The 11,508-nt window shown below is 30.3% G+C and overlaps 1 protein-coding gene across 1 annotated transcript; it reads left to right on the top strand.

Annotated features, from left to right (window-relative positions):
• The first annotated feature begins 889 nt into the window (after positions 1-889).
• ALATS (Alanyl-tRNA synthetase) lies at positions 890-8,589 on the top strand. Its single transcript, XM_079058620.1, has 22 exons — positions 890-1,396; positions 1,614-1,852; positions 1,932-2,072; positions 2,150-2,296; positions 2,390-2,542; positions 2,643-2,772; positions 2,918-3,014; positions 3,174-3,294; positions 3,557-3,667; positions 3,747-3,842; positions 3,940-4,041; positions 4,139-4,261; positions 4,457-4,600; positions 5,016-5,087; positions 5,182-5,257; positions 5,487-5,629; positions 5,715-5,823; positions 6,507-6,694; positions 6,843-6,932; positions 7,537-7,719; positions 7,801-7,980; positions 8,316-8,589. The coding sequence occupies exons 1-22, from the start codon at positions 1,036-1,038 to the stop codon at positions 8,385-8,387; spliced, it is 3,078 nt and encodes a 1,025-aa protein (XP_078914746.1). The 5' UTR covers positions 890-1,035; the 3' UTR covers positions 8,388-8,589.
• The last annotated feature ends 2,919 nt before the right edge of the window (positions 8,590-11,508 follow it).

Below are 11,508 nucleotides of genomic sequence, written 5' to 3'. Positions count from 1 at the left end.
CCATATTCGATCTATCACTGGAGACGAAGATTCAAAAAAACCCAAATACAAAATCGAAGTGAAGGTGGAGATGAACGTTGAATTTACAGCAGGTGGATGTTGTCTGGAGATGGTGACTTGCTTATGGATATCAACGACATTCTATGGTGGTTCAAATCACCAGTCAAGCTCGAGTATTCCCCCTTTCCCCAAATTCCTAACAAAATTAAACAAAATAGAAAGTTAAACTAAAAATTTCCGTTTTAAAATTTAGGATTGTATATTTGTGTATAAAAGATTTGCTTCTTTACCTTTCATCGAGAACAATCTCAAATCCAATTTTTGTTTATAGATGCAAGTCAATAGAGAAGAAGGTCAAAGAAATTAAAAGAAAGAAATAATTGAAAGCAACAATAGTTTTTTTTTTTCGTAGTAGATGCATTTCCAAAAAAAAAAAATGCCACATGGATTTTTCTTTTAATTTTAGTTCTTAAAAAATATAAAAAAAAACCAAATAAGTTTATTGTAACCGGTAAAACCGGCATCTAATGTAGTCGTTCCCCGATTTAATAAGGTAAAACACAAACTTACGTCCCTAGAATGCAAAAAAATAAAATAAAGGACCTTTTAAAACAAAAAATAATATATGATTGGGCTACAACATTTTCCCAATTTTATAAATAGAAATATTCGATTAAACAAAAAAATAAAGGTAAAATGATCCAACAAGTAACAATCTCCTACAAAATCCAACAGTAACACTCTCCTACAAATTTTGAGACATTTTAAAAATTTGATCCTACAAACAGCCCAAGTTTTTCCAAAATCAAAATAGGGCATTGGATTAGCATTCGGAGTTTTGAGGCCCAATATCGTAAAACAACGTCGTCTCTAAAGCTAGAAAAAGTGTAAACTTGGTGCTCCCTAGTTATCCGATCCTCCCCTAAACCTTCAGCTATCATCGCCGCCGCATCACGTAGCTGAACTCCCGCCGGTCAACACGTCTACCTAACCTTGCTGCCGTTGCTTCAGTTGCTGGAAATCGTATACAGATGGATGAGGGTTCACATCACTCGTAATTTTAATTTAGCGTTCGATTGCCGTCGGGTCGTCACTTGTTCGTTTGCATCTCCTTTATCATTCTGGGTGGCAGCAGCGGCGGATTGTTTACTAGTAAATCTTCGTAGGAAGAATTACCTGTCTGCTTTAGGTAGGTTCAATTTTTCGACTGTTGCTTCGGTGCGAGATTCCTCCTGCGTGAAGACCATGGGTTCGCAAGCAGCGGCGGAGGTCGAGTGGCCGGCCAACAAAGTTAGAGATACTTTTGTAAAGTTTTTTGAAGAAAGGAATCACGTTTACTGGAAATCAAGTCCTGTCGTTCCTGTCAATGATCCCACTCTTCTCTTTGCGAATGCTGGTATGTTAATCTCTTCTCATCTGATTGATTGCTATATGACCGTATTGCTAATTTCACGTAATTTTAGATAACTCATATCTATTGAATGCTAATTTGACAACTGATATTTGGAATCCAGAAACTGATCAAGTAAATAGAACATGTGTACATATATGGTACTTAGTTTTGAAATTAGGTATCCATCATGATATCTAACAGCGATAACTTTGAATTACAGGAATGAACCAGTTTAAGCCTATCTTCTTGGGTACTGCTGATCCTAACACATCATTGAGCAAACTGACTCGTGCATGCAACACTCAAAAGTGCATTCGCGCTGGTGGGAAGCATAATGATCTCGATGATGTTGGCAAAGACACTTATCATCATACCTTCTTTGAGATGCTTGGTAACTGGTCATTTGGTGATTATTTCAAAGAAGAAGCCATTGGATGGGCATGGGAGCTTCTAACAACGGTAATGACCACAACTTTTTATCTCATTTTACCATTACTCTTTCATGTCCATGACTTGTGCCATTTATATTGGTTTACAGGTTTTTAAGCTACCTACTGATAGAATATATGCTACTTATTTTGGTGGTGATGAAAAACTGGGCCTTCCTGCTGATAACGAAGCCAGAGAGATATGGCTCAAATATCTGCCAACCGAAAGAGTTTTGCCTTTTGGTTGTAAAGTAAGTTTTTTCATCTGTTCTAATCATGCTTAGGTTTCAGCTAACTAATCATGTTTGCTCCATTCATTTTCTGGTAGGACAACTTCTGGGAGATGGGGGACACTGGCCCATGTGGACCCTGTACTGAAATACACTTTGATAGAATTGGTGGTCGTGATGCTGCGGATTTAGTTAACAATGATGACCCTACATTGATTGAAATATGGAATAATGTGTTTATTCAGGTAAAGATCTTGAAGTTTGTCTCATCTTTAAGCAATCATAGTTCTTATGTTCCATTGGCATTGTGGTTCATGTTTGTTTTTCCTATTCCACAGTTTAACAGGGAAGCTGATGGATCCTTGAAACCTCTACCTGCTAAACACGTGGATACTGGAATGGGATTTGAAAGATTGACTTCGATTCTTCAGAACAAGCTGAGCAATTATGACACTGATGTCTTTCTACCTATTTTTGATGCTATCCAGAAGGTAATATAAAAACTGCAAGAACACATACAAATACACTCCTTTACATATGTTAGTTGCAAATTGCAATATACATTGTCTGACTTCCATTGCTTTTGACTAGTCAACCGGTGCCAGACCATATTCGGGCAAAGTGGGGCCAGATGATGTGGATGGAATTGATATGGCATACAGAGTTGTTGCTGATCACATTAGAACTCTTTCATTTGCCATTGCAGATGGTTCTTGTCCAGGTTAAATCCACTGTCTGAATTGTTTGCTTTAGTATTACTCAATAAGATGTATGTTTAATTTTCTTTATTATTTTACCCGAATGACTGATTGTGCCATATAACTTGTTCTGAGTTTTATAATAGTATAAATTTTCTTGTTTTATAGGCAATGAAGGGCGTGAATATGTTTTGCGCCGCATTCTTCGGCGAGCTGTACGTTATGGAACAGAAGTATTGAAAGCACAACAAGGATTTTTCAATGGGTAAATTTTGAAAGTTTGATTCAAAATCAACAATATGATGTATATTGCAATACATGGTTTTTTTTTTCTCTCAATAGAAATATCATATTGAAGGGTTACAATACATTGTATGTTATAGTATATGCAACTTCTGGTGATATTTTGTTATGATGGAAACAGATTGGTAAAAGTTGTGGTGGATGTAATGGGTCATGTTTTTCCTGAGCTAAAGCAACAAGAGACACATATCAGGGAGATTATAGCAGAAGAGGAAGCAAGCTTTGGGAGGACGTTACTCCATGTAAGCTTGATCTTTATTTACATCCTTATTTTTGTTACATAAAAGGTTGAAAATCAAATTGGAAAAAATGAAAATGGTTGTGAATGAATTGCCATCTTTTCTCTGTCTTGCATGTATAGAGAATTAAACTAGGCTATTGTTTTAAACAGTTATCTCTAATTTTCTATAAAAGTCTCTTGTTTTAACAAGGAATAACAACAAAAATGAAAAGGAAAATACAAGATTTATACAATGACTAAATTGGCCATGGTTGTGTATATAGGGAATTGAGAAGTTTAAGAAGACTGTTCAAGATGTCCAGGGAAAGATATTTAGTGGACATGATGCATTTCTGTTGTGGGATACTTTTGGATTTCCATTGGATCTAACTCAGGTGTGTGGAGGGTTCTTTTGACTACTTACTTTTATGTCATTTGTTTTCTATTATAAACATATATGTTTTCTTTTTCCAGTTGATGGCAGAAGAAAGAGGGTTGACTGTTGATGTTGATGGTTTCAATATTGCAATGAATGAAGCCAGAGAAAGATCAAGAAACGCCCAGAATAAGGTTCCTCATTTTGTGTTCTTTTTTCTTGCGTGTGTCCATGAAAAAATAACTGAATCCCTGTTTGGTAGTTTCATTGCTAATGTAATATTTGTGACAGCAAGATGCTGTTATGATTGTCATGGATGCAGATGCCACCTCAGCACTGCATAAGAAAGGGGTTGCTACAACAAATGATAGTTTCAAGTTTACATGGTTTAAGGTATGTAGGCAAGCCTGTTTACTTATATAACTTCATTCACCATATGTCAACTTAGTATTTTGCTAAAAATATCATTTTTTTTTTATAAAAATTCCAGGACCATAAAACTGTGATAAAAGCCATTTACACGGGTAGTGAGTATGTGGAACTTGCTTCTGTTGGTGATGATGTTGGTATAATTCTTGAAAGCACAAGTTTCTATGCTGAGCAAGGTGGTCAGGTTAGTCATTAGTGTTTGACTATTGACCTATTCATCACTATTGTCTCAATCAAGTAAAACCATCTTTTTAGACAAATGATGAGACATGCAACGGTGTTTTTTATGTAAATCACACCATATGATGGGCATTGAGCTGTACCACATAATTTATATGTTTCTTTTTATAAAATCTGACATAGTTTACTGGGGTTTTAGATATTTGATACTGGAGTACTTGGAGGCTCATCTGGATCATTTGAAGTTGTGAATGTTCAAGTTTACGCTGGTTATGTGATTCATCTTGGTAAAATTAGTGGGAAGTCTGGCACTTTCCATGTGGGCGATGAAGTAGTTTGTAAGGTAAGCCAAATTGCAGGAAATAGCAACATACTTTACTCTTTTTTACCAATATAGACAATGTACATTAGTTTCTACCCATATTAACTATATGTTTACATTTCTTTACTCACAATGCACTTACATATTAACAACATACTTACATATCTATACAAATAATGGCATTATGTAACAATAAAGTACAATGCTCTTATTGATAGCAAAATTTAAGTATGTTCCTATAATAGGTGAAAACTGAAAAAGTAAAGTACATTGCTATTATTGGTTTAGAAATCAAATATGTTGCAATTATGGGTAAGTAATAAAGTAAATTGCCATATTGGTAGTTAGGGTGGTCTCCACACTTTTTTCATTAATATTTATGGTGGCTTTGTTGTACTTTGTTTCACCTTTTTGGAATTAATATCTTGTTGTTTAGGTTGACTATGAAAGGCGTCAGCGCATTGCTCCTAACCATACCTGTACACACATGTTGAATTTTGCCTTAAGGGTAATTGAAAAATTATTGATTTTTTAATTTTTCTTTATTGTCACTGTGGTTGATGATCATTCTCAAACTCCCTAACACTGCATCATTTTTGTAGGAAGTACTTGGAACACATGTTGACCAGAAAGGATCAATTGTTCTTCCTGAAAAACTAAGATTTGACTTTTCCCATGGTAAAGCTTATCATTCTACTTTCTGTCACAACATCATATTTGAAAAATCTAATTCTGTAGCTGTTTCAAAAGTACAATGCTATATATTTGTAGTTTCTTTGAAGTACTATATACCATAGTAAGAAAAAAGGTTTATAGAAAGAACTGAAAGTAGGATGCTATAGCAAACAAATATTTAAAAGTACATGTTTTGCATTAACAATAAAAAATACATATAAAATTTCTACAGGAAAGCCAGTAAAGCCAGAAGATCTTCGCAAAATCGAATCCATTGTGAATGAACAAATTAAAGCTGAACTAGAAGTTTCTGCAAAGGAGGCAAGCCTTGCTGATGCAAAACGTGTCAATGGATTACGTGCTGTATTTGGTGAAGTAAGCAGTATAAAACTATTTAATTTTTGTTCTTTTTTTTTTAAAATCACAGAAAATAAAAAAAAATAATTGGTGATATATACAGGTGTATCCTGATCCAGTTAGGATTGTTGCTATTGGTCGAAAAGTTGATGAACTCTTGGCTAATCCTGAAAATGATGTGTGGCAATCCATATCTGCAGAGCTCTGCGGAGGTATATATGCATTTTAATATTGATGACTTGAGGGCATTAACGTCTTTTGTACAAACAAGAGGTCGAGAGCAAGTCCGTGTCCTACCTTATAGGGCATTAACCACACTCTCTCCTTTAACCGTTTTTTTTTTACCCCATTAATCATCCTTAAGTCTTAAATCTTTATTCATTTTTACTAGTTAATCTATTTTATTAATTTTACAAAAGAATAATGAATATATTTTTAAAAAGTTTATCATTAAAAAACATAGTAACACCAATATTGAATATTTGAAATTAGAATGATTTTTTTTATAACTGACTTACATTATGATGTATTTATTTATTTAAATGTTAGCACCAAGTAATGTTTCATTGAGAAATATGTTGTGTGTTGCTTGATAAAATATTTCATATTGACAAGGATCAATAATTTAAATTTTAGAAAAATAAACTTTTGAAAAGGTTGTGCATTGGAGAAGGTTTGTGTTAATACATGTTAATCGAAATCTGATGTGGCAAGAGTAAAATGTTTTTAATTCTTAGTAATTTTTCTCCCATTATCATTAATCTAGACCAAAGCATGCTAAACACAATACAAGTGGTCTTGTCTGTTTTGTTTTGTTATGTCATTCATTACAAATGGGGCTTTATAGCGCTCTTTTTTTTAATAAATTATATCAAGTCTTTTTGATATATTTTAGGGACACATATTTCAAACACACGAGAGGCGAAGGCATTTGCACTTTTATCTGAAGAGGGAATTGCCAAGGGGATTAGGCGAGTTACTGCTGTTACTACAGATTATGCTTTTGAGGCTATCAAAAAAGCAGCTGCACTCGAGGAGGAAGTCAATCAGGCATCAAAGCTGGAAGGAAGTCTCCTTGAACAGGTTGGTTGTTTAGTTTATGGAAAATTAATGGGAATAGCCACACACTTTACTCTTTTTTATCAATTAGACAACATACTCTATGGTTTTTACCTATGTTAGCAATGTATTTATATTTTTAGAAAAAATTATGTGTTCTTTTTTGTTTCAGAAAGTATCATCTTTGAATGGTCAAGTAGAGTCTGCAGCTATTTCATCAGCAAAGAAGGCTGATCTAAAGGCAAAAATCTCCATCCTACAGGTAAGAAAAACACAACCTACTTTCATCCTTTTTAAATATATATATTTTTTTAACAACATAAATATTTTTTCTAGTTAAAAAAAACTATTTTTTGGGTTTTAAAAGGGATAAGCATAACTACATAACACAGTTTCACTTACTTATCGATTTAGCCACCGAACTATTATTTTTGGATTATTTACAGGAAATAGCAACAAACTTTACTCTTTTTACCAATATAGACAATGTGTTTTTTTTATTGCTCATGATAGCAATGCACTTACATGTTTTTACCCATAATAGCAATATATAAACCCAAAATGACTATGTTCCTAACTACTTATACTTACAATTTCTTACATTTCTATACCAATAACAACAATATGTGAAATGAAACTTGTAAGCATTTTATAAGCTCAAGATATAAGGTAAAAAAATATGAGCGGGTGGCTATTATGAGTGAAAGATTAACTGGGAAAATAATTGTTTTCTTTTTCCTTCTTTCTAAACAGTGAAAAAAATTATGACGGTTTTAAACAATCAGTAGAGAAAATAGTTAGATTCTATTTGTATTTGTGTTTAAGTGAAAGTAAAAAGATAAAAATGGGTGGTTTTGTATTTACAGAATCAAGTGATAAAAAATAAAAAGAAAATGGGTGAAGAGAACATACAGAAAGCTGTTGAAAGTGCGACTAAAGCAGCAGAAGTTGCTTTATCTGAAGGAAAGGCTTTCTGCATTTCACATGTTGAAGTTGGCTCAGACACTGCTGCCATTCGTGAAGCAGTTGTGAAAGTCATGGAGCAAAAGGTAGGTTGTCCTTTTTTTTTTTTTTTTTTAAAAAAAAATCCAATTTTTTTTTTTTAAAAATAATTTTGGTTTTGTGAGCAGGGAATGGCGGTGATGGTTTTTAGCACTGATGAAGTATCAAAGAAGGCTTTAATTTGTGCGGGTGTACCCGAAAAAAGTGATAAAAGTCAGCATTTGAAGGTGTTGGAGTGGCTCAAGGCGGCACTGCAGCCACTAGATGGTAAAGGCGGTGGAGGGAAAGGCGGTCTTGCTCAAGGCCAGGTAATTATTGCCATTTACATTTTATAGTATTGTTATGTTTATTTTTTCAAGTTTTGTAAATATTAAATTCTGTGATTATTGTTGAATAATATAATTATATAAAAAATCCATTCCATTCCTATCATACATGATCATGGAATGTAATGACTCATTTCATTACCTTTTTCTTATTTCATTCCATCCATTCCATTTAATATAAAAAGTCAGGGAGGCTTTCCTTCCTTTTACCTAAGTTTGATGCTTTTTTATTTTCTCAAATATTTTTTAATCAGCGTTTATACATACATTCAGCACTTAATATTATCTGTTTATGACAATATTCTACTTTCTTTCAGGGACCTGATATAAAGCATGTAGATGAAGCAATAGATGTTGCCAAGTCATTTGCTGCCCTCAAACTCGGCTGAAAAGTATAACACTTCTCTTCTCGTATTGTTTATTTTTATGGTTTCCTTATTTCAATATACGAATCTACAGAATGGTCTTGAAAACTTGAATCTTCTCTTTTTTTTTTCATAGTTGAAACCATGTTGGTTTGTGTTAATATTTTTCAAATTAGAAAACCTCTATTTATGTGTTTTTTATATTGTTAATTGGTGCTTTTTTTAATTGCATTGTCATGTTGGTAATTCACACTTATTAAATAAACTACAAGTACCCTCAAAATAAATAAGGGGTATCTATTAAAGAAAGCAACCAATTTTTATTTATTTTTTTGAAAAATAACCACAGTTTGGGCTGGGTCATTTTAGTAGAATGTTTCTTTTCACAGATTTTTTTTTGAATAAAAAATCTAGACTCCAGACAAAAAAAACTGCTCCAAAATTTAAAAAATAAGTCCGAAATATATTCAAAATTTTGAGAAAATACTTTGTTTTTTTACTTGAATCTAACCAAAAAAAAAAAAAAAAAACCAGACAACAAATAGTACATAAAATACAATTACTTAAAATCAAACATTTGATGAAACGGATAGATACGAGACATTTTGATAATGTATAATCTAGACATGAATTGAGAGGCTTTTCTGAAAACTTATGTACAAATGAGAAGGAATTTCAAGAAAATGTCTAGAATAACCCATTTAAGAGAAGATAATCATTTTTGCAAAACACAAAATTTTGTTATTTTTGTTTGGCTAGTTTAATCAATATCCCAATATATAAAGATCACATATTAACGAACAACGGTCTAAATCTTGTAACATTTATGTAGATCCAAATTGTCTAAAACGATAAATTTGAGTAAATTCAAATTATCTGAAATAAAGTTTCTTCAAAATCATAAAATTGGAGAAAATGTTTTAAATATGATATTTGATCGAAAAACAATGATATTGGACCATTTGAAATCACAATTTCGGACATTAGTAATGATATTTATTTTGTAGTTATTAATTTTTTTTTTCATATGATAATTTATGGGTTTTTTTAATTAATTAATTAATTATTTAATTTTTTAAATTCCACATAATATTGATATGTAATATTTATAATAAATGTCATAATAAATAGATATCAATTTTATTAATGTAGATTTTCCTTCTAATTTCAAAATTCATAAATTGGTGTAGTGACATAATTTACTAGAATTCACTAATTAGTATCTATGACATGATAAAATTCAATTTTGTATTTGAGTTTATGCTACGAACAAACAAGTTAATGAACAACTAGTTTCACGACATACTTTACTATAAATTACATCAAGTTATAACCTGTCTACTTTTTTTTATTTTTTTATTTTTTATTTTTTATTTATAAACATTTTAAAAGTTGTAAATTATCTTGATGATTTAATATCAACACATTTTTTAATTTGGTTTTACTTTTAGATTACCTTTGTTGCTCTAAATGAAAACAAACTATTAACTTTAGATATACGTGAAATGAAAAAATGTTAAATGTCATTTTAAAAACCTTAATGTCCATTCGTTGTATTTACAATAGGGATATCGAGTAAACCAACCATCATAATGAGCTTTTTAAAGAAAATAACTATTTTTTGATATTTGAAAAATAACCACTTACTCTTGAATGTCCTATTTCAAATTTGATCTTCAAATTTCAGAGTTTTATATTGTTTTTTCCTTTTTTTTTTCTAAATAAATCTTCTTGCTTATGTCTCAAAATGTCAATTTTAAAATTTAATATCACAGTTTTTCAATCTAATTTCTGATTTCATGCCCTAATATTAAATATAGTTCATATTTACTATATTGGTTAACTTTTTGTTAAATTTAAGTAAAAATAAAAATTTTGCTTGAAATTCTAGAACTGTTCATCGGATTTCAGATTTGTTCTTAAAATTTTAGAGTTTTTGAGACAATAAATATTCACTCATGGGTAGTTGTATGTTGCATTGTCTAAAGGTAAAAACAAAGCTTGATTAAAAATATTAAAGGAAAATTTCATCTATACCTTTGTAAACTTTCATAATTACGTGTATATCCTTGTAAAATTTTAAATTATATATATATATATATATATATATATATATATATATATATATATATATATATATATATATATCCAAATACTTAATTTAATCATATTTAATATATTAAATAAATAAAAACACTATCTTTAAATTAAATTATAACTATATTAAATTAAATTATAACTATATTACTAAAATACTTATTTTTAATTTCTCTCATAATCGATCTTCTTATTCACAACATGGTTATCCACACATAATCGATTAGCAAAAGTCATTGATTGCATATTAAAATTGTTAAACAATATAGTGCATCTCCTACAATCAATTTACGGGACCTGCGATTATTCTTTTTCTAAACAGTTTTGTTCTTCCTTTGTTTTCAGTTATAATTACACATGTAAATGACAGAAAAAAATAATTTCAATGTGGGTTTCAATATTTTTGTAAGGCTTCATAAAGTAAATAGGTTGAAAATAGCAATGTTATACAATGATCCTATTGTAATATTACAAGTTAATTATATTTTTAATTATAAAAAATTAATTTAAAGTTTGTGTTTTTATTTTTTTAATACATTAAAAATGATTAAATTAAGTATTTGGATATATATGTAATTTTATAGGTTTATAAGGATATCTATATAATTTAAAATTTTACAACCATATACATGTAATTATGAAAGTTTACAAATATATAGATAAAGTTTTTCCTAATATTAATTTTAGACAAAGAAGGTAAATTTAACAATAGGACATTTAATACTAAAGTATTTACTTATTCATTATTTCGATCATATTTATTTTGAAATTTTACTATAAAAATATTTAATGTTTATTCTTTTATATTTAATATTTTTTAATCAATTTATATAGTACACATATCTTACAACTAGCATGAAAAAATGAAAAACTTTAGAGATTAATCTTCTTGCTGTTTCATTTTTCAACTATCTAATGTTCTCCCAAATATCTTCAATGTATGGAAGGTGAAACACATTCCTATTTTTAGTATTTTATCTAAAAATATATTTAACAATTATATTTTCTATTAAAAATAAAAAATGTAATACTACTACCACTCTCAAGC

This window comes from Lactuca virosa, chromosome 7, assembly GCF_052849685.1.
Source record: "Lactuca virosa cultivar CGN04683 chromosome 7, Lactuca_virosa_CGN04683_v6, whole genome shotgun sequence".
Taxonomy (NCBI): Eukaryota; Viridiplantae; Streptophyta; class Magnoliopsida; order Asterales; family Asteraceae; genus Lactuca; species Lactuca virosa.
Note: the sequence above shows the minus strand (reverse complement) of the source record. Positions and strands in the feature narration are given on the sequence as shown.